Below are 24493 nucleotides of genomic sequence, written 5' to 3' on the forward strand. Positions count from 1 at the left end.
AAACAAGTTATCATAATAACGCAAATATTTCCTGGTAATATTAAGACTGAGGGTAAGAAAGATCTTTCTAATAAATCGCTAATGAACTTAATGCATTTATTTCAAGAAAAGGGAGTTCACGTGTTTTTCGACGATATTCAAACAAAGTTACAGTGGGATGGAGATGTAAAGTCAAGAAACAAGTATAAACATTATGCATTATTGAGAATAATGTTCGAACTGTCAAGTTCCTGTCACGTTTGGATCGCATGTGACACGTTACAAATCCCTTCTTATATTGTTCATGAGGAGGAAATGTTAAGACGAGACTCTAGACTAGCCAGATTTTTGAACGACGAAGTATCATCTACACAGCTTGTAAGTCTATCAAAGAACTTGAGAAACACCTCTGATTTGGCGAGAACATTGTCAGTAATTCGACAACATATTATTGACCCGAGACACCTTGTATCAACACTTAAAAATGATTTCGCCATTTTACAAGCCCCCGGGCACTACATACATGGACCAAAAACTATCGTTCATGTTCTGCAAAAGTTTGATAAGAACCTTATAAATGCTATTTTTGTCAAAGAATTTAATGAACTATGTTTTGATGATAATTTGATAAATAATGATGATGTGGGTATTCTTTACACTATACATACATGTAACACTATACAAGATGTAATTAAGACCATTTTGGATGGGATATTATTTTCAAAAGATATTACACCAAGGCAGGTAACATCAGCGAGTTCAAAAGAATGGCCTGCAGTTATAGTACTGCAATCGTTACTTGAGAAAAAAGTTGTAAGTTCAGAGACTGAATGGGCAAAGTTTTCATTTGATTTAGAATTGTTATACCTTGCCATGTCACGAGCACGAGTTAAGTGCACAGTAATAATGTTTCCTTTTGAAGGTACAATACTTGATAATTATCATCGCATGTGTAGTCTACTTTATAAGCTCAAAAATGACGTTACCGTAAGATATCATTAAAACTTAAAACCTTAAAATTGATCAATGAACCAGGTTGTTTTATCAATTACAAATTATTATATTTTGTAATACATTGAAAATTTAGAAGATTTTCTCACGTGTCTGTTAAAATATTAACACATACTTCATGATCAGATTCATTGTTTTGTTCTCAATCTAAATTTCTAAATTTTGCTAATCACCCAATTTGTATTCATGTTAAAATTATTAAAATTAAACCAAAGTATTGGGACCAAAATTCATACACCAAACATTCTTAGATCCTTTTATATAGCTGGATGTGATGGCAATTTATAATTTTGTATCAGTTCTGAAACGTTGGTACTACCACGGTTCAGGAAATGTGCAATTCGAATAAAAACCGTTATTTATTCAAATGGAGTTAGTTTTCAATTATATTGATGTTTGGTAGTCGGAGTAAGCTAAATTTTATAAGATAATTGTAATTTGATTCGAATTAGTTTGCGAAGAATGTAAACTATCTATTCTTCAGTGCAGTGATCCTGATGATTTTGATTCATGTACTTTGATCGAGTGATTGGAATCCTATCACGTGAATAAGGTCACCCTGTTAAATACAGCCACATTAAAATATATGAATGTGTTGAAGGATCATTAATTCTCCTTGTCAACATATATTTGGCAAATTGTAACTGTCGCAATGTGATCTTGTCATTTCTATCCTTTATGTCATGATTCAGATACATATCAACATGAGGATAATCACCCGAAAGTCTCCTGAAAAATTAGCCCTTCAGCATGTGTATTCAAGCATACAATATATTTTCTTTTCATGCGTGTCTAAAATATTCGAATGTTCATTTGACGATGGAATCTCGAACCAGTACAGTTACATGAGTGCGATCGCAAAGCAACAGCTTTACAAAATTAAAGGCGGTAAGGCAACGGATCTAACTACTTTGCCCAGCCTTAGTATTCTATTGAATGAGAAACACCAATTGCTTTTTGAAGTCAAGCTTAATGCGTTAGCATAACACATACCATTGTTTCCGGAAGAATCTTTTTCATTATATATGGAGTGATAGATCAGAATTGATTAACTGTTACAACTCACAAACCTCAATCTGGGTGTTATGACTACCACGCTGAAGAAAACCAATCACATCGGAAGTGAATTCACACTACAACTATAATCGAATGGGTCAAAAGCAATTGGTTTAAAAGAGCTGATGTACATTGGTCGGAGGGAGGAGCTACAGGTATTTTATGAAATATAATATTATATTTGATAATCGTACATCTAGATATTGCAGAGAATGTAAACCATATCTATTTTTTCACGTGGCAGTGATCCTGTGTTTTGATTGGTCAGTGCTTTACTCGGAGCTGATTTGTGAATCGCTGTCACGTGTCACAAATATTTGGTTCAACTCCTGTCCCCAAAATAGCAGTCCACATTTAAAATATATTGTAAATGTCGTTGAATGCGATTCTTGATATTTCTTGAACAGCAGTTATTTGGGACAACTTGTTCCGTTGCATTGTGATCTTAATCATATTCTACTTGTAGGTACTGGATCTGAAGAAGACTATCAAACCGAGGAGGCAGTTGAATTCAACGCTGAAGAAGTCTACCTTGACATGAAAATGAGCCTATACCAACCTCCTGGTGGTAAATTACAGCCATACAACTACTCTTTCCCTTTTTCCATGCAGTTACCCAAACATATACCAAGTTCATTTAAAGGGTCAGATGGAGATATATACTACCAGGTTAGGGCAAATGTACATAGGAGTGGAATGCATACAGCAACAAGCGTTTACAAAACATTTAAAGTTGTCGGTATCAAGGATCTCAACTCTTCTCCCCAGCTTCAGTATCCTATTGCAATGAAGGAACACAAGAAATTTGGGGCCTTTTTCTGGAAGTCAAAGCCCTTAACTGCCGAATTAAGCATAAACAAGCTAGCATTTGTTTCCGGCGAAGAAATTCTGGTCTCTGGTGTCATTAATAATGAGAGTGACATCAAGATCAAAGAATGTGTACTTAAGCTGGTACAAACTACCACATATCGTGCTTCAATCTGTGGTAGTTCAACAAATAGGGAGCACCACAGTTCTGAAAGATATAACAAAACCACAATCCGTGAGTGTGCACAGCCAGCTATCGACAAAGGATCAAAAGCAGATTGGTTAAATGTTCCAATCCCTGTTCCTGATTTGGCTCCTTCTGGATTAGATGGATGCAGAATCATCGATACTCATTATATTTATTGATACGCATAGTGCCACCTGGAATACATTATGCTCTTGAGCTTTCGTTTTCAATTATTATTGGAACTATTCCTTTCCACCAGCAACTAGCTCCTCCTTCAGCAATGCCTGGGATAGTATATACACCAATGCCTGGACCAACTGGGGCAGGATATACACCAATGCCTGGACCAACTGGGACAGGATATTATACACTAATGCCTGGACCAACTGGGGCAGGATATGCACCAATGCCTGGACCAACTGGGGCAGGATATACACCAATGCCTGGACCAACTGGGGCAGGATATACACCAATACCTGGACCAACTGGGGCAGGATATGCTCCAATGACTGGACCAACTGGGGCAGAATATGCACCAATGCCTGGACCAACTGGGGCAGGATATTATGCACCAATGCCTGGACCAACTGGGGCAGAATATGCACCAATGCCTGGACCAACTGGGGCAGAATATGCACCAATGCCTGGACCAACTGGAGCACGATTTGCACCTCCTCCACCTGGACTTCTAAGTGGGCATCCCGCTGGACCAACTATTCCATAAACTGCAGCTTTAGTGATGGGCTGTTACCTTGAGCTTCGAGTGTTCCTTCTTCTTCTTACACTGACCCTGCTGCGCCACCTTCAGTTCCTGTACCACCCCCCCTGTGAGGGTATAGAGCAAGCCTGAAGCCACCAACTTATGATGATATGTGCGATTAGTGGTCGCCAACTAATAAATAACAAAGATAGCTATGATGATGGGGCAAAGGAACTATCAACCCCTTATCGATTAATACTCCTCCTAGAATTATAGTTGTGTTAGTTTATGTCTTTATCCTATTGCACTATCTTTTTATTAACGTTTTCTGACTTGATTAATCCTTCACAGCATAAATACTCAATTTTAAAAGTTTTCATTTTATTCTGTTCTATTTTTTATTCTGAATATTTTTTACTTTGTTCTATTTTGTTCTATTTTGTACTTTTTTTTCTTTTTTGTTCTAAATTCTATTCTGTTTTGTAACAAAATTCTTGTGTTGCCTGGTTGTGATCTAGGTTTTTGATATTCATTTCCCATTAGTTGGAAATCTTTTTCAGAGTAAACTGAATTTATGAACGATTTTGTAGAACTCTTAAATTTGTTAATATGTTGTATGCTGGTCTGAGTTCACCCATTTGTTTTGTTAATTGTGAAACTACCATTTGTTGGACAAGGGTTAATAATATAATGATAACCTTCATAAACCTAGATCTCTAGACTCTAGAATAGTCTAGATAAAGCTTACTCTGATTTGTATCACACAAAAGCAGTTTAAATGCAATCATTGCCGGTAGTACTTGTTCTATTCATTCGAGCAATTATTACTTAGATTGTCCATTTCATCATTCATTTGCTCTATTGTAACCAAATTGCTCTTTTGGGAACCAATTATCAACGCAAAACTTGCCTCCCTTCTCAGTTCTCACTAGATAGCTTGTACAAGTATATAATTGGTGTTTTAATAACTTGTGTACTTCTAATTTTCTTTTTGTGGCTTGTAAAACTCTTACAGTCTCAGTGCCAGCCTGACAGCCTGTAATCTAATTTGTGCTTGTACTTTGCGAATAATGAACATAATTGTATAATTCGAATAATAAACATTTGATTAGCACAGCTATGTAGAAATTTGAACCGTCGCTTTTTGTTTTGTCCTTATATCCGTGTTTTAGACTCCACAATTTCTCCTCAGATCAGTTCAGGAATTTAGATTATGCTCAGTATTTTCTATTATTCTCCCATGGTTTGTCTATGTTATCAGAACGGCATCAAATTGTACCTTCCATTTTGCTCAAAGTACAAGCGAGAGTTAAATGTGTATCCGGGAATCATAATACAATCTGTAACAGATTCTGTAACAGAAACACCCAAACTATATTCATCACATTCTGTACTACAGACTCTGTACCAGATTCTGTAACAGATTCTGTAAAATTCATTTACTCCTCATACTTATTTAAGCTTTGCATTTTTGATGCCCAGTTGGTTTTGAAGTTACTCCCTCTTTTAACGTCATATAACGCTAGGATACAACCTGTATTTTACCATACCCTTATCAATTGTACAATCTAGCGATTCTTAGATTCCTTGTTCTTCAGTTGATGGGAATTGATAACTTTGCTATTCGTCTCAACAAACCCTCTGGAGTCTACTACGCAGGAGAAACACTATCAGGAAATGTGCAATTCATAACTACAAAACCGTATAATTCAGATGGAGTGTTTATCAAATATATTGGTAGAGCTGATGTAAACTGGACGGAGGGCTACAAAGGTAAAGAAATCAGCATAATCTTATGTTGCTAATGTGACAGTAACTGGTAATAATTTAGTTAATCGAGAAGATATTTTTATAATAAATCTGAAGGTAGTTTCTGCTACAAAAAGGACCTGAATCAGATAGTGTTTCCCATAAACAGCACATTACTTGCAGGCAATACTGACAACAGAAGTGGACCTGGTCAGGAAGCTGCCGTTCCTTACGAAGCATATGAAGTCTACATCGACAAATTGGAGTTGCTGTACTCACCTCCGGACGGCAAACTAACAGCCAACAAATACTCCCTGCCTTTCTCCATAAAGCTTCCACCGCACATACCAAGTTCATTTACCGGCTCAGTTGGTAAGATAGTGTACCAGGTTAGGGCAGATGTCCACCTCAGTGGGATACACACAGCAGCAAGTGTAACTCTCCCCTTCACTGTTCTAGGTGTCAAGGATCTCAAGTTTGAGGTCCACCTTCATAACCCTGTTGCAATGAGCAACAACAAGACATTTAGTACGATGTACCACGACAAGTCACTTGGAGCAGTGTCGGTCTGGAGAAAGTCGAAGCCCATTATTGCCCATCTCAGCATTAACAAGCAGGGGTTTGTCTCCGGTGAGGATATCCTAGTGTCTGGTGTTATAAATAATGAGAGTGACGTGGATATCAAAGAGTGTGAACTAAAACTGATAGAAACCGCTCAGTATCGGGTGGGAGGCGGCAAAAAAAGTGAGAAAATCACAGCATATAAATGTACCCAGCCGGCTATAGACAAGGAATCAAAAGCAATTTGGGATAACGTTCCAATTACTGTTCCTTGCATTCCACCATCAGGTCTGGATGGTTGCAGTATCATCACCAATTCTTACTCCGTGTTGATACGCATTATTCCTTGCGGAGTACATTTTGCTCTTGAACTGTCATGTGACATCACCATAGGAACCATTCCTTTCCAAGAGGAAACAGTTTCACTTCCAATACCTCCACCCTCCGAAGCAGGATACGCACATTTAACAACCCCAGAAGCAAGTAAAGATGGGTATGATCCTGCTCCACCAGGCCTCCCAAGTGGTTACCCTGCTCCCCTCTCCAAGTCATTACCGCCACTGCCGGTGCCTGTACCGTCACGACCACTGTCTTTACCACCTCTGCCAGGATCTAAGGTGTTTAAGGTAAATCGTAATGCACAAAGGTCTAGTGAGTCAGCTCAAACGGAAGGTTCTCGAGAGAAAACCCCCATCCCTGGTGCACTGATTGTTCCCTCTGCATATGTGTACCTTAGGGGTGTCAAACTTAGGGGTGTCAACAAACCAAAATCATATCAGTCAATCCACAAAACCTCTACAAATAAACGGGATGAGGACGATGATCAGGCGAGTTATGTCTCTGAATACAACAATTCTCCAAGGTCTATCCGGACTTTTTGTTAACACTGCAGTGTAACAGCATGTTGGTCGTCAGTAAGTGCAGTGTGTGATATCACTGCGTTGCTGTGATATATGTAGCTTGAGATATATCTTGGTGTTATATTGTGTTATCCATCCAGAAGGACAGCAGATCACCAGATGGTCTGCGAGGAAAGACCTGAAATGTTTTTTCAAATGTTGATGGGAGAAACATTGAACTGCGAGGAAATTTAAATCTTTCTGGATGTGGGATTGTGTTACCTCGAGTCTAACTTATATATCGTTGACCCTAACAGAGTGCCCTGCCTTGAATGATGAATTAGTAAATAACTTTAAAAGTTTGACTCGATATCTCAAATCATGGCCCGTTATTACAGTTTCAAGATCTGATGTTCAGATAGATTTAAGAATTCATGTTATTATACCGGCAGTTTATCAACAGAATCTTTACAAAAATGAATTGTGAATTTATTCTTGTTTTTGTCTGACAAATTGTCTTGTTCCTGACTTTATCTTGTTAATGTTTAAAAAATAAAAATGTTGACTCAGATGCACCAGGTTCCCACGTCATCAAAATATTCAATAATCAATAACTACACTGTAGATAATAATGAGTTGTCAGTTGTATTATTGTCAGTTGATGTTTATTTGACTAAAAAATGCGTCTATAATAAAAATTGGTTTTTTCAAACATTAGTCTAATACGGGCTTTTGCGTGCTTTTGTGTGCTTCTGCATGCTTTTGTGTGCTTCTCTATTGTTATTATATATAACAACACAAAAGTTATGTTATCAGATAAAAGTGTAATCTGAGAGGCTCCTAGTCAGAAATGTGCTGCCGTGCTCGTTACTTGGTTTCTATGGGCACTGCTATGGATTTAAATTACACGTTTTGTGTGTTGCGTTAAGTACAATATCTTTAAAACCGTCTGAGCCATTGTTTCTTCAGAGTTAAATCAAACATCCGTCAAAAAAGTATGTAAAGTTAACAATAGTCCGACGTCTGATTCTGAGCCACGATAAAGAACCAATCTTACTCTCTAGTCTAGGAAAGCCATACGAGTCTTACATTTAATGACTCAACAGTTACTTGCTCTGAACTGCAGAATACACCTGCCCCACGTGATCATGTCACGTGATCATGTCACGTGATCATATCACGTGATGTTATACCACTTAAAGGTGCCTCTGTCAGGTACTATTGTATTAGTACATACAGGAATGTGAACATGTCCGCTAATAGGGAGCTTGGGTATGAGGAAAATAATTCCTCTGATGATTATGTTATGGAAACTTCTTTTTATTTTGGTTCCTTTGTTTATATACAATACTAATGAAATGTTCGTGTCGGAGGAAGCTAACCGATATTACTAAACTTTCTTATATTTACAGCTGTTCATCTAAAATTTAAAAAAATCTTCATGTTATGGAGCTAGACTGACGTTTTCACCCCATTACATAATACTCGATAAATGTAATAAATTTGTAGTGTTGTAATTAGTTCATATCTGTCTAGCCTCCTTTTCCAGAGGCTGACAGGTGGGAGGCAGTTAAACTATGTATCAAATACCACAAGTCACTTGTTACGGACTAGACAATGTTACTGTTGTGTAACTTAAGCCAGTAAGTTGATGTGGCTAGACTTGGCTCAGCTTACAGTACATTACATCAGTGCTCCATGAGTCATGCCTGTCATATGAATGGAAGGAATGTTAACACTAAACGTATAACTGTAACTTTAAAATAAACTGATTATACTCTATTGTAACAGTGACACCACTAGATGTAGCTGTGACTCCACTAATACTCACACACTAGATGTAGCTGTGACTCCACTAATACTCACACACTAGATGTAGCTGTGACTCCACTAATACTCACACTAGATATAGCTGTGACTCCACTAATACTCACTCACTAGATATATAGCTGTGACTCCACTAATACTCACTCACTAGATATAGCTGTGACTCCACTAATACTCACACTAGATGTAGCTGTGACTCCACTAATACCCACTCACTAGATGTAGCTGTGACACCACTAATACCTACACACTAGATGTAGCTGTGACACCACTAATACCCACACACTAGATGTAGCTGTGACTCCACTAATACCCACACACTAAATGTAGCTGTGACACCACTAATACCCACACACACTAGATGTAGCTGTGACTCCACTAATACCCACACACTAGATGTAGCTGTGACACCACTAATACCCACTCACTAAATGTAGCTGTGACACCACTAATACCCACTCACTAGATGTAGCTGTGACTCCACTAATACCCACACACTAGATGTAGCTGTGACACCACTAATACCCACACACTAAATGTAGCTGTGACACCACTAATACCCACACACTAGATGTAGCTGTGACACCACTAGATGTAGCTGTGACCCCACTAATACCCACACACTAGATGTAGCTGTGACACCACTGTAGCAATGGCTTACTCGCTCCACCACAATGGAATTTACGGAGCTGATAAAGATAAAACAGATAAAGAATGTGAGGTGTTTGTTAGATGTGTTTAGTGAGGTACCGGAGGGGCCGGGTGTGGTTATTGTATCTGCTCACGTGCTCTGCTATGAGAGCGGCTCACTCAAGGTTTGTTAATTAATAAATTATGTATTTATTTTATTTTATAAATTAATAAATTCATGTTTTTACGGCTCAAAATTGTCGTAAATACTGATTAATTCCTCCAGATACCCAGATATAATTATTTATCACAGCTTTTAGATAATTGTTTTGTCTCTGATTTTAAAAATCAATGTTTGAAATTTGATATCTCTTCTTTAATTTCAAATGACGTGTTGAAGTGTAGTATGTCCTAAATTTCAGACAATAATTTAATCCCTTTATAACTTTATAATGTTGAATGATATTTTGTGCACATATTCTCATTAGAAATCTCTTGTTCAACTATTAAAAATGAGATTTAAACTTCATCATAACTTTTTAACAGGCGGCTTATTTCCGCTCCCTAACGTGCATTTCACCCTAACGACACCAACACTTCACCCCTCTTACTCCCCCAGTTCCAAGTTCTCCACAAAATGATCCAGTCGGTGATCCAGGAAAAGTCAGCAAGTACCCAGGAATGTACACAGTGTACTGTGTACTGTAAAGACTTTCGGTGTATAACCCTCTACATTGAACAGGTGAGGGAACAAAGAACAACATGCTAATAGCTCTTAGTTAAGAGAAGAGCAGAGAGCGTAGCCTCTTTTACATATACGGTATCCATAGAACATTATACTTCTTAATTTGGATAAGGGACATTGCTCATATTATTACGTAAGCTAGATGTTGCATGTTCAGACCCTCTTCCTTAAGCCCCTGTACACACTGCTATTCTGTAGAAATTAGACTATTAGTTATTACGTTATACTATGTAAATTATCCCAGGGGATGTTGGACCGTGTTAAAAGGATGTGTATTGTACCGTGTTGGCTGTGATCCAGGTTTAATTGATGCACTTAAATAATTTCTAATCGGCTAGAATGTACAGGGTGGAGGGGCTCAGGGGGGGGGGGGGGTCTTATAACATAGCCATTAGCCGTGTTTCATATTTGAGATCTGTAACTTTGCAGACGGTATACTGTAACTACTCATTCCAAGATTCCGTCTCTATAATTTGAAAATTCGATCTGTAGAAGCCACACCCAATTGCAATCGACACTGAAAGTTTTATACTCGTGTTTGAGAACATGCTAGAAACTCCATTTTAAAATATTGCAATAGGTTATTAAATGTGGAATATCATCTTACAATCAGAAGTAACAGTGAAATTTCTGAATTAGATGACGCGAAACGAATTTAAAATAACGACGTTATGAAGCAATTTTATTTTCTCGTTAGCAAATTTGATTGGGTAGTCACGACTCATGTGATAGCGTACTACGACCCATCGTATGTATATTGTAAACTGATATTTGACCCTCCCCCTAAATTAAGAAATTAGCCTCACATTAATAACTTAATTAATTAACTGAGTAATAATTCCATCACTTTGTTTCAGAAGTTAGACTGTGATCTGTTGGTTGAAACACTGAACTTGTTATCTAACTTAGATAACATTGAACTTACCCTCCCTTTTTACTGTAAACCTAAATCCAAGGTAGTTATTATTTTCTTTATAATTTTATAATCTAGTAACCAAAACTCACAGAAACTTGTGCTAAATTATTGCGAAGCTTGTACAGTCTTACAGTATAAACTGTTAAAAATATGATGATAAAATTTTAAACATGACAGTTTATTGATAAAAGGTTAAATGACCAACATTCATTAAATTCCAGGAAGAAGTTTATGAGAGTTATGATGAGCATTTGGAGTTGGAATGGTTAGAATTTCCTCCGAGTGGCTGGACAATTTCACGTGCTAATTCTAATTTCCAGGTAATTGATCATCAGGTTATTAATTACAGCAGATACCATTTCCGTTGTAAAGTATTAATAATTTAAGTATGTCCGCATGGATTGCCTAATTGCGTTTAATGTTCGTTAAATGTCAGTTGATTTTGACAAAATGGGTTAGATAAGACGGTTTACCGACAATTCCGCCCACTTCGCACGCATTAACAGGCTATTAATAGCTTCCCAATCAGTGATTTGATTCGTCATGTCAGATTCTCAAAACGACAATTGCGCCTCAAGCATAATTGACATTATGTTGCAAGAGTTACAAAATTAAATTGATCATCGTCGGGGTTTTTGCGATATCCCCAGGAATATTTGGTGGATATTTGGAATATTTGGTGGATATTTCACGTGTAGAGTCATTGTAGAATTATCAGCTTTCAACATTAAACAATATTTATCAGACGTTTACTAAACATCTGATAATTATTCTGATAATTTTCTATCAAGAGCCTCAACTTTTGTTTTCTCCAGACGTGACTAAATCACGGTTAATTTAATTAATATCCTGTATGGCAGTATGGCAGTATGGTCTATTAATACTTCTAGACAAGCAGCGTACTCTATAACTTTATAGGGATGGCACCAGGTATTACAAAACATCTTACATTACACTACATCCAAATTCCAAACCCTGGCCTCATGACATGAAAGCCTTGTTTTAATTTCTATTGTAAAGCACTAATACTTGATATAAAACATCTAACATTATACTATAATAGTAATAAGTAATTCTACATATTATTTGAGATGTGACGGTGGTCATGTTGTGGTCTTATACCGAGACGACCATAATTCGTATACAATAACACTTTCTCAGCAGACAGACCGTGGCATTGACCAGGTGGTTGCACGTGGATTAATCCTACTGGAGGAGAATAATTGTACGTTTTAGAAGTGAGATTGTTTAGAAGGCATTTCTCTGGACCTTTTTAGCTGTACAGCTGCAGAACTATTAGTCAAACAAATATTTAACATATAAATTCGTTTGAAATGTCTGATTTTCATGAAACCTAAGATTATCCCTACTTTTCACGGTTTTCCCAAGGACTTAGGAAGTTAGGAACTTCCGGGCCAGTTTTATGACTAGGACTCAGGAGTCAGGACATGAGTGGTTTATCATTATCTTTCTCGATAAATACTTAATGATTTGAGTGTAGAGAATCCCTAAATAAGGGAAATAACACAGCAATAAATATAAGCAATCTGATAAACATGGAGCAAAGTAAAAGTTTCCACAAATGAAGGGTGTAAATAGCTATATTATGATATAGATAAGGAAATTCCCTTATCAGATATCCACTCGATGTGGCAAACTCATTTATAGACAAAGCTACAAAAGTTGGGAACTTTCTGCCCGGATAATATGTGAATACCAGCTGCAGCTGTACATTTCCAAGATTCTCTGTTGAATCACTCAGTCGGTAGTCTACATGCTGTAACTCCTTATGTTATTCAGTCGGCAGGTCTGCACTCTGCGATATATAAGATTTAATTAACTCTGGTAAACCTCATCAAAGTATCGTAAAATACGAAAGACAAATTATATTATTATATTATTTGGTGTATAACTCTACTTGTAGTAAACGTGTAACTAAGAGTAAGAATCTTCAGAAGTCTTTTCTTCCAGAGCGAATTAATCCTTACTGGAACAAACTCCCTTCTGATGTCAAAATTGAGGAGATTTTGAGTTTTTAGATTAAGTTATTTATTAAAGCTAGAGGAGTTTAAGAAAAGATGTATTGGTAAAACCAGCAACATTAATTACAAGAGGTGGCAGGTGTAATCAGTGGCGTAACGTTGTATGTCCCCCCCCCCCCCTCTAAAAAAGCGCCCCCCTATTGGCGCCCCCTCCCCTTTTAGCGCCCCTCCCTAAAATTAGACAAATAAGGTGATGTTAGAGGATACTGAAAATCTCTAAAAATGTGTTTCTAGAGCAAAACTTGCAGTTTTGGTAGTTCTGTAGTCACGTTTTTCAAAATTGTTCCCCCCCCCCCCCCATTTTTGTGAACTGAATGAAATTTCATGAAGGCATAGTAAAGTGCAAAAAGTGTTAGGACAATTTGTATCGGTGCAGATTTCCGCATTAAGGTATTGAATTATTAATCATTTTTGTATGTGTGAGTGCGATAGCAATAATAAATCACAGATCACTCTTGTTTCAAATAACGAAATTCCGGAATTTAGGAAGTACAATTGCTAAACACTGTAGACTAATTCTTAAAATTCTTTGGCAATAAAATATGTTGTTTAACGCCCTCCGAAATTTAGAGAGGGCCCTATCTTACTGTGTTACTTTAAACTAAGTGTGTTAACAATTGTGTAAATCGTTTTATTTATATCCGTTCTCCGACCACATGGAATTAGAAAACTATCGTATTTACGGGACCCGCATCGCCGGATCGATATTTTGCTAGGTATGTGCACTCTGCGCACGAACTCTTTTCAATCGAACCGCGCGCGTATGTAGAACTCAGTGACGCACATGCTTCTGATAGCATACACGCATTTCACTGCAGTTTACATTTACTTCCGAGTACCACTCTTACTCATGTAAAGGCTATTTTTTTCCCCAACATTAATACTGATTATGATCCTTACTATATCATGCTAAAATTCAACGTGGACAAGTAAGACTGTTTGACCTCACAAAGTCTCTTCTTCTTCCTCGTTTGCCTCCTCGTCTCCCTTGATAGAATTTATTCTATTCAGTAACTGCAAATAAATCTACTAACTAACCACTTAGTTAACAAATAACTACGTCGCTAGTAAGTCAGTTGTTAACTTACAAACTTATAACAGATAGCGATACTTACTAATTAACTAATTAACTAATTAACTAATTAACTAATTAACTAATTAACTAATTAACTAATTAACTAATTAACTAATTAACCAATTAACCAATTAACTAATTACAGATAACGGAGTGGTACAGTGAGATACTAGTGATTCCAGCAGGGTGGGAGGATGTTATGTTGAAGCTTGCGGAATGTCGTGTAGAGGAACGAGTTCCCCGTCCCACCTACATGTACACACATTCCACACGCGGTAAGGTTAGTTAGTCTTCTTATCTTACGTTTTGTTAATTAAATTAGTCTACTTATTATTTTGTTTTCCTTAAATTTTGTTTTCCTTATCTTATGTCTTAGTACACTAATTTAAAACACCATTCAGTCAGGTTACCACATTTTTCTGACTATGAAAATATTAGGCCGTTTTATATTGATATTGCTTAAAGTAACAAACAAACACAACAAATTAGATGATTTAATAAATCAAACAATTTCAGTGTATGGTGATAACAGTAGGTGATCTACAAGTTGCAAACTCGTTACAATATAAGATCACTGATAAGGACTACCGTGATATTGACTGCATGTATATGAAGAGTGTTCTGGATTGTTCGGGAGTCGCGACTATTGTTACCGAGAGTCATTTTAAAGGTAAAATTCATCTCAGCTGTAAAATTTTCTGAGGTGTTTGGATGCTGTTTCATCGTATCTAAACACGAAATTAAATTTGATGATGTACTGTACTAAAATATTTACTGTTGAATTGCAATCAGTACCCACCACAAATGTATTAAAAGAGGTGACCCGGCTTTATTCTTTAAACTGGATTTTAAAGTTAACTGTATTCAGATAAGTTAAAAAAGCGAGACTACGATGGCTGGGATCAGCTCAAGTTGAATGTCCCTACTGAAGATTTGAAATCTTGTATCGGTGAGACATCTTTATTATCAGCTGTAATAACTAATTTCCATAATATACATAAAGATCTTTATATAATATTATTATATAAAGATCTTCGTGTATATTATTGATCGCAAAAGCATTGCGCACGACTGATACTCGTAAAATCTGTGAAAGTTTAAATATTCCGATCTACAGATTTAAACTTTGGACGGTAGAGTATAGTCTTGTTATATTGTTGAAGATAATACATACCACTACTTAAGTAGCATCAACAGTTTATTTAAAAAATCATGTCACCTCCGCAAGCGAAATATCTTATCTTCGGATTGTGGATGGCAACGGTTTGAAGAATCAATTTGGCTTGATTTTAGGTCATGCTTGCAAGTTCGTCTCTCTGACCTCAAAATACCTTTGAGAATGACTCGCTAGTCTTAACTGGACGGCGCAAACTTGTCACTCCGCCAAGCCATATCTTTTTTAATAATGTGCTCAGCAGGAACTCTATAAATCATTTAATAAATCAAATCAATACCAATCTGGCAGAAGATAAACGCGGAGTTTTTGCACTAAAAAGTAACTCCTTTTTCCGATGTACTATTTTCTCTGATGTATTTTCATTTCCCCCATTTTTCTGGATCCTCAAAGGGGACAGCAACCCCCTATGTTGGGGATTCTACTGTGGCCCAGCTGGATGTCACATACTTCTTTGGTATGTGACATTATTGAGTCGCGATGTTAAGCGAGTTAAAGTGTGCTTAGCCTTGTCATGTTCTTGGAGTTTGAAAATACCGACCAACAGAGCAACAGGATTATGAACAAGATTACTGGCCCTATTGTCCGTGTTTCCGACCTTTGGAGTAAAATGCGAAGAATATAAGACGGGAAATATTGCAGGAAAAGAGGACGGTAAAGTCGTTAATAATTCAATAATCACCATTTATCAATTAAGCTTGATCACGGCCGGAAGTATCAAGTCTGGCATCACCTCATATCTCATATCTCATGATGCTCCTGCTTTTATTATAAATAGTCGCCCTATGGCCACACTCTAAGAGTCTACTAAAATTTATTTCCGTATTTCCTCTTTTCAAGTTCCTCCTTTATTTATTTGTATTTTTTTTATCTAGACACTTATTTTACTTCGGAGTATTCCAACAGCCATATTGTTACACAAGTGCAACCAGCCAATTACAGGAAGCCGAAGGATTTGTTTTTAGCCAGTGACGGTTAAGGTAGTGTGTACCATACTTTCTTCGCCCGAGACTTTGCTGCAATGTGCAGCTCCTCATTTAACCCTCACACCCGATTTCTCGAGTATTCGGCTGAGTAGACCGGGGGGCTGCATAGACCACTCACGATCCTTAGCTGAATGTCAACGACACTCACCCCACGACCAGGCAGGCAGTGGGATTTGAACCCGCAATCTCACGATTGCAAAGCTGGCTAACCAACTGCGCTACCTGGCCGTTAATTGAAACAGTTTAAAGTTATCCCTCTATAGAGATTTTTGAGAGTTAAGGAAAAACTGATCGATGAATTTTCACCCTGTTTTAAGCCTTTTTTAAATTTAAGGGACCGTTTGCACATAATGTAAGCCAGATTTTGGATATTATCTCGTATTCAACTAGACGCCCAATATTTGAGACATAATCCGACTCGTTTCTAAAAACAAACTTTTTAATATTTCTCTTGATACTGGCAAAGAATAAATTAAATCGAATCGTGATATCGTGTGTCTCGAAGTATTTATTCAGAGAAAGTCGGCACAGCAGATTTTTATTAACAATATATCTACAGTAGCCTAACGTCGAAACGATGAAGGTAGTAGTACTAGCTATAATAGTGACAATGTTGGCGTACTCCAACGCCCAACAGTATTTAGACTGTTACAAATGCCAAGACAGGAAAGGGGGTGGTGGGCCAGCTGGCTCTGGTTACGACGATCTTACTTGTGACCCAGACCCAACTCAATGCCCAAACTATGGTTACGATAACTGTGAAGCTGTGGTGTTGAGTTACACCTTGACTCCTTCGGGGGGTGACGACGTGAACGTTCATTGGGTGATAAGAGATTGTAGGATGTCCGGGAACACAATGGGTAGGGATTGGTTCTGTAATAAGTATGAAGATCTTGCTGGCACAATCGAAGGAGTCACTTTAAGTGGTTATTCCTGTTCAGTGGAAACATGCAACACCAATGGCTGCAACAATCAAATGAAAGGGTACTTCGATGGCTCCGAGCCAGTCGAGGGAGAAGGAGAGAGTGAAGGTGAAGGAGAGAGTGACGGTGAAGGAGAGGATGAGGGTGAAGGAGAGGGTGAAGGAAGAAAGTGGGCATGACGGAGAGAGCAAGGACGACCACAACGATGAGCAGAGATTTTCATCGGTAACTGGACTGACGCCATCTTTCCTTCTCTCAGCGCTCATCTCCTTCTTTGCAGCTGCTTATTTCTGCTAATTTCTGACAGAATAAAACAATTTTATCGGTACTCCTTCTTCGATTCAGCTAACAACAATTTTCATTAATAGGAAACGACCGAAAGTTAGGTTTTTTCCCGAGAATGATAAAGTGATAACATTCTTGCATGTCCTATAACGTTATTTTATATCTATCTATTCATATTTTAGACTTTACAATGTCATAACCAACAAATTATTACCATTGTTTAACTTGTATTGATTATAATTTGGAACGATCGTATAGGGTAGTTAAAACCGTAAACCACAACATGTAATACATGTCTAATATCGGCTTTTGCAAAAAACAAGCATTTGCATTTAGATAACTTTCCTGGATTCTTTGATTTCAAACTTCTTGATTCTTTGATTTTAAACTTTGATATCCGGGAATCGGGACGATAGACCTTGAGGAGGGGATAAATATTTTCAATATTTGATCTCAAATTAATATTTATTATTTTATCATGTTCTCTAAACGGAGAAAATACCCCATCGGTATAAAACTTGGCATGAATATTACGATCCTGATGGTTGATCGTTTATCATTCCCTAAAATACCAGCACTTTTTTATGGTGTACAATAAAATGAAGTGCAATGATGTCGGATCGGGTGCCCGCCGCTCTAAACGTTAAATCAGTCAAAAAGAATCGTTCATCTTTACATGAACTACAGTTGCGATGCAACAAAGGCAAACCATTCAAAAATGACTGCGAACAGTTTTATAACAAACCGCTAAAAAATATATCATTCTAAATTACGTGACGCTGTGCAGGTGAGATGAACAGAAGAGACAGTTGGACCCACGGTAACAAGAAATGGTTGGATATGGTCTGGTTCATGCTCTGTACCACTAATACTCTACTCTCTAGAATAGTCGAGGTGAGATATTATCTAAACTAATCTGTACTCACGGCAAAAAAACAGGGTTCACGGTATTTCACGGTTAGGTAATAGGTAACCGTGAAATTTACTTTCGATAAGGGGGTTAGACTGCGAGCATCTCCATTCTCCAGGCAGATTATAGGGTTACATCCTTGCACATCCTCTGTTCTTTTTTGAGAAGCCGTCAGGGTCTAGTGGTTGTTAACCTCTCCTCTAACCAGTCAGGATTCAGGAATCAGGATTCAGGAAGGTAAGATGGGATATCATATCTATCTAGTCAGTACCATTTATTTAGCCCTACAACCTTGACAATACACCTGCAATACACCTGCAATACACCTGCAATACACCTGCAATACACCTGCAATACACTTGCAATACACCTGCAATACACCTGCAATACACCTTCAATACACCTACAATACACCTGCAATACACCTGCAATATACCTGCAATACACCTGCAATACACCTGAGCACCTGCAATACACCTGCAATACACCTGCAATACACCTCCAATGCACCTCCAATACACCTGCAATACACCTGCAATACACATGCAATACACTTGCAATACACCTGCAATACACCTGCAATACACCTGCAATACACCTACAATACACCTGCAATACACCTCCAATACACCTGCAATACACCTGCAATACACCTGCAATACACCTGCAATACACCTGCAATACACTTGCAATACACCTACAATACACCTGCAATACACCTGCAATACACCTGCAATACAACTGCAATACACCTCCAATACACCTCCAATACACCTGCAATACACCTGCAATACACCTGCAATACACCTGCAATACACCTGCAATACACCTGCAATACAACTGCAATACACCTGCAATACACCTGCAATACACCTGCAATACACCTGCAATACACCTGCAATACACCTGCTATACACTTGCAATACACCTGCTATACACTTGCAATACACCTGCAATACACCTGCAATACACCTGCAACACCTACAATACACCTACAATATACCTGCAATACACCTCCAATACACCTCCAATACACCTCCAATACACCTCCAATACACCTCCAATACACCTCCAATACACCTCCAATACACCTGCAATACACCTGCAATACACCTGTCCGGTTCACCTACTCCTCGTGTAGCTACTTGCTCTTTACTAAACGGTTTTAATGTGCTAGACTCTAAGTGTCAAAGCATGCTCATGAACCTTTACCATTTCTTGTATATTCGGCTCACCTTTAGTCACTGTCTGTTGGAGTGTTTTCACTGCCTCCAAAGATCCAACACCCTATAACCCGCCTCCCCGTCCCTGCCACTAATCTTTAATCTCTGGCTCCCACACTCATGACACACTATACCAATCGTTAATCTCCGTCTATGGTCTTTGTCTAAAGAAGCTCCGTATTTCTTTGTCCTGCAGGTCGCACATGCATATAACCATAGGCAATCCTGCTAGGAGTTGTTCTCCTTTCAGAACAGAGGTAAAACTTGCTAAACACCTATCAGAACAGGGGTAAAACTTGTTATACTTGGTCTAGAAATTTAGCAAGGATAGGATCCAAGGATTTTTAGACAATGTGCCGTGTTGAATATGTAATTAGGGAGTGAAATTTATAAGAGTTTTGACGGAGAGAGAGAGGGAGACGTTAGTAGTCGTTAGTCACACACTTAGAAATGAAACCAAGTGGGTGTTTACTGTTTAGTGATATGAAGCAGGTGTAACTACCACATCGAAATGATAGCTGGACGAGTGTGACATAAAGAAAAAGAAAGTAAATGAAACTACTGAAATTGATGTAAAAAATAAAATGAGATTTTAACTTTGAAACAAAACTAAACCACAATCTCCCTCAGGACGGCAGCAGTATCCTTCTAGAAGTATACCCCAGAATCCTCTCTTCCCTGCTCCAAATATGCCTGGAATCCCGTTACCGTACAAGCTACGGTTTCATCACGTGTGTCCTCCGCAAAGAATGGCTCCACGCCGGCTACAAATTCCACACGAACTCCCTCGAGAACTCTTGTGCTGAATTCCTCCTCTTCCTCCACTGTGTCCGGCAACTCACCCTCTGGTTTCCCGCACTATTCCAGTTCTCGGAGGACCTCCTGATAACACTCCATGCTGCAGTGAACGCTTCCCGTTACGGTGACTTCCTGTGCGACTCACCACGTGAGAGGGACACATTGCGGATACCTCAGAGAACTGAGTGTTTCTGGGAGGAAGTGTTCGCTAGGATCCCTCCACCTCCCTCTTATATAAACCCAGCTTACAAACCCCTCTCCGGGGTCATTAAACCCCGTGTGGGGGCGCCGGAGAGTGTGCTAGGGTGGGGGAGGGTGTTTTTAAAACATGCTGCCTTGGACAGGGAGGTGGAGGAAGTGGTGAGGAGGAGGGGTGAGTTGTATCTTCAGTGGAAATCAGTTGTTGTCGAGTGAAATGTGAACTGTTTTAGGAGAGTGAAATGTGAAATGTTTTAGGAGAGTGAAATGTGAACTGTTTTAGGAGAGTGAAATGTGAACTGTTTTAGGAGAGTGAAATGTGAACTTTTTTAGGAGAGTGAAGTGTGAAATGTGACCTGTGTTATTATATAATTATATAGGAGAGTGAAATGTAAAATGTGACCTGTGTAGGAGAGTGAAATTGTTCTTCTGTTACTACCACATAACAGAGTCTAGGGATTTTAGATTGGCTCACGTGATATGTGAACTACCCCTTATTAATATTATATTTATATTCATACTATTCATTAATCTGAAGGGAAATTACAGATCATTATTAAATTTTAAAGTTTGTGCTGTTTTGTAACGGTTGATTGTTCGTGCTTGAAAGTAATTTGTGTTTGCGTCAGATATGTTTTTAATTGATTATGTAATAATTAAATAATAATTACTGGTTTTTAGCTGTTTATGGGGCTGATAATTTTGTATGAGTTTAATTGATGTTTAATAGAAAATTGATTGTGGGCATTGCGTTCCTTGTGGATGATTTTATTGTAGCTATTTTTCGTCATGTTTCAGAGTTTTTTGTAATTCTTCGTTTTATTTATCTTCCACAACTCCCTTTTCGCAATAATTCATCAGCAAGAATTTACGTATTCCAAAATCAACTTCATAAAATCAAATTTGCAAAAACAAATCTCGCTAGATTTAAAAATTATTCGTAGTTTTTTCTATTACAGACGATAAAAATATCAACAACAAAAAAATAACAGATTGGTTTGAAACAAAATTCCCACGTGTTTCGGGGGAGCAGATTTTCAATTTCAAATTGGCTCGAAAGGTTTTCGAGCAGTACGAAACTGGTTTTTGCCTTTTTGCAAAAACATACTTTGTGAAACTTGCAGAACAATTGGTTTTGCAATTTTCAAAAAGTAGGTATGTTTTGGCCCTTACAAATTATTCGCCCCGTAACGTTAGTGTTAATGTTATATAAGTAACCAAGCCAGGATGTTGTCAAAGATGTCCGAAGATGCACCAGTTTTACGCAAAAGGAATCGGCCGGGGCCCCCATGTGCCCATCCAATCTCCATCGAAAAAAAAGGTGTGGCAGCTGAGTGTCTGGGATGACTAAAGTTCTTTTCCTATTATACTTAATATAGTGTTACGTAAAACTATATTTGACTTATATTGATACTCACAATATATTAATAAGAAAGGAAATCAATTCCTTTGATGTTGTATGTAATTGCAGTAACAGTATGTTTTCAAGTAATATAGTGGGGGTGGTTTTGAAAATTCGGACACACCCGGACAGGGGGAGGGGTGGTCTGAAAATCTGCGATTTTGGCGAACGTCCTAAGTAGATGGCCCTTAAGGCTAAATTAAATTCTAAACTTGTTGTCCGACTTTTTAATTGATTGAAAGCCCCTCGTGATGAGGGGATTGTCTCTAAGTCTAATGATCTGTATTATCTACATCACAATCAGTTAAAAATAAAAACCCCAATGGGCACTCCTGAAAACCTAACTACTAGTATTAGTAAATGTATCAAAACTAAATAGAAAAGTGAGGTCCAATGAAATAAATCGTAACAAACTGCATGCAAATAATGGAATATAAATTTTGAATTCGTTATTTTAATGCCAATGGCACGCCGCAAATTTATAAAAAATGTAATAAAATTCAAGCAAAAGTTTTGTTCACAATTGACAAATCGCATTTAGAATGGGTTTTGGTTTCAAATTAAATTCACTGTATCATGTATCAGTATGAAAAACAGATTATTATCAAATGCAAAATTACAGATTGTAAACATAGCATTGATTTGGTTTGGTTAAAAGTGTGATAGGATTGGTTAAATAGCTGATACTTATAGGAATGTTTGTTTGTTTGGGGACCGGTTTTTGGTACCCGGCCAATGTTTACAAAATAATATAATACATAACAATATAATTTTATTTAATATGCGTGAATATGAAAATTGAAAATGTTGATTACGTCTATTCATTAAAAACAAAAACAGAAACTTTAAAAATTAAAACTTGTATATCATGATTTATTAAAATATAGTGACAATTAATTTGATTTGATACGACAGATGATTATACACACTGTTTTATAAGCTACTTGAGGTTAAAACAAAAAAGAATAACTGAGCCCACGTCTTATCAGCACCTGCTAGCGCTATCTATATGATGTTATTAATATGACAGTGAATGGGCAGTGAAAAAAGTGGCATATGGTCGATAGTGACTAGTGTGCTAACCGTCTGGTTTTATTTATTCCTTAGTTTATTCTCGGTAGTTGATTTGTTGTGTGCCTGATCTTGTCGATTTACGTAGCCCGGGTAAATTATGTAACAGAAAAGGTGGCCATTCTTCATCGTTTCCTGAGCTTTGTAGTTCTATCATTACACGCTGGAATTGAAAAACAAATTAGAAACTTAACTCTGGACGCTGGATTTAGCCCCAATTTGAACTAGCAGCAAAAACAATTACGAATTTTTATTACTATCGGACCTACGGAGGCCGCTGATTTCGTGGATGAAAAATTTACTCGTGGACCACTCATTTACATTATTTATTTAATTGCCAATTTTTAATTAAATTTACCGCTTTTAATTTTGACAGTCATTTAAAAGTTGGAAAGTAGGCAGGCCTGCAATTCAATTTCAAAGCTTAACAGGTGATCAAATAAATAACCCGTTAATCTCAAGAACTGCTAGTATGAATTTGTCTTGAAATATTTTGAGGAGGCCAGGGAGGAGCAAGAGTAGTAGACAAGTTAAGTAGACAAGAGTAGTAGACAAGTTAATTTAATTTCACACTCCCACCAAATCGCTCGCACTCGCCCACATTAAAAAACTCCTGTAAGTAGTAATAGTATATACTATGTAAAGGCCTTGAGCCTGAGGGTATGAAACTTACCTCATTAATTATATTTTTAACGCTGATTCCGAATCCCCCCATGACGTATGACGTAGGGTAAACATGCATCCCTAATATGAGGAGTTACAGGCTTTTCGGTTGTACAGGCTTACGGTTGTGTTGAGGCTATGGTTAGCTTCCAGGTTATGCCTATGGTTAGGGTTAGGGTTTATGTAAAACCGTTTAGTTCGGCTGAAAAATCGTAGAAACCCGATAACCCATGTCGTATGTCCGGTCCAATGTCATATGATAATTTTTGAACGAGGGAAATAATAAAAGCTTTAATTTCAAGGCAGATTAAGACAAACTGACTTTTTATTGAAATATTAATTAATGATTAATGATGATTTCTTTAAGTTTAACTGTTGATTAAATTTATTTCCCCCTTTTCCTGATTAATCCGCTCATTAAATTAATGATGATTATCCCATAAATAATAAATACTAGCATCATGATGTGGTAATGGTTATATTTAGTTGATTACAATCTTCTCATAACACCACAACTTAAAATGTCATTTGACAATCATGAAAACTTGGCAAAACACTATAAACCATGAGTCAACTTAAATGCGTTAAACTTAAAAGAAAGACAATTAGCCTCTATAATAACAATTTACAATCAGCTGTCACTCCCGTAAAACGTGGGTTAAATTAAACTTGAACTGTGAATTTCCTCACGTGTTCCTGTTAGACTTGAACTATTTTGGCTGCGTTTTGTATCACG

The 24493-nt window shown here is 37.5% G+C and overlaps 2 protein-coding genes across 2 annotated transcripts; both read left to right on the top strand.

The window, feature by feature from the left end:
* The first annotated feature begins 5267 nt into the window (after positions 1–5267).
* On the top strand, positions 5268–7399 carry LOC134825167 (arrestin domain-containing protein 1-like). The gene is made up of 2 exons (XM_063837319.1): positions 5268–5513; positions 5673–7399. The coding sequence occupies exons 1-2, from the start codon at positions 5342–5344 to the stop codon at positions 6932–6934; spliced, it is 1434 nt and encodes a 477-aa protein (XP_063693389.1). The 5' UTR covers positions 5268–5341; the 3' UTR covers positions 6935–7399.
* Positions 7400–9285: 1886 nt separating this feature from the next.
* On the top strand, positions 9286–21431 carry LOC134824852 (myotubularin-related protein 8-like). Its single transcript, XM_063836829.1, has 9 exons — positions 9286–9531; positions 9966–10088; positions 10949–11047; positions 11229–11327; positions 14270–14404; positions 14641–14794; positions 14993–15073; positions 18280–18386; positions 20256–21431. Exons 1-9 carry the CDS (start codon positions 9391–9393, stop codon positions 20835–20837), a joined length of 1521 nt encoding a protein of 506 aa, XP_063692899.1. The 5' UTR covers positions 9286–9390; the 3' UTR covers positions 20838–21431.
* Positions 21432–24493: the final 3062 nt, after the last annotated feature.

The sequence above is a fragment of the Bolinopsis microptera genome, chromosome 13, assembly GCF_026151205.1.
Source record: "Bolinopsis microptera isolate Bmic1 chromosome 13, MBARI_Bmic_1.0, whole genome shotgun sequence".
Taxonomy (NCBI): Eukaryota; Metazoa; Ctenophora; class Tentaculata; order Lobata; family Bolinopsidae; genus Bolinopsis; species Bolinopsis microptera.

What these genes read in the sequence shown, in the direction of transcription:
- LOC134825167 (XM_063837319.1), top strand. Translation starts at nt 5,342, where the DNA reads ATGGGAATTGATAACTTTGCTATTCGTCTCAACAAACCCTCTGGAGTC. An exon ending in CTGGACGGAGGGCTACAAAG is followed by an intron (nt 5,514 to 5,672) that starts GTAAAGAAATCA and finishes CATTACTTGCAG; the next exon opens with GCAATACTGACAACAGAAGT.
- LOC134824852 (XM_063836829.1), top strand. Translation starts at nt 9,391, where the DNA reads ATGGAATTTACGGAGCTGATAAAGATAAAACAGATAAAGAATGTGAGG. An exon ending in ATGAGAGCGGCTCACTCAAG is followed by an intron (nt 9,532 to 9,965) that starts GTTTGTTAATTA and finishes TTACTCCCCCAG; the next exon opens with TTCCAAGTTCTCCACAAAAT. An exon ending in TACCGAGAGTCATTTTAAAG is followed by an intron (nt 14,795 to 14,992) that starts GTAAAATTCATC and finishes AACTGTATTCAG; the next exon opens with ATAAGTTAAAAAAGCGAGAC.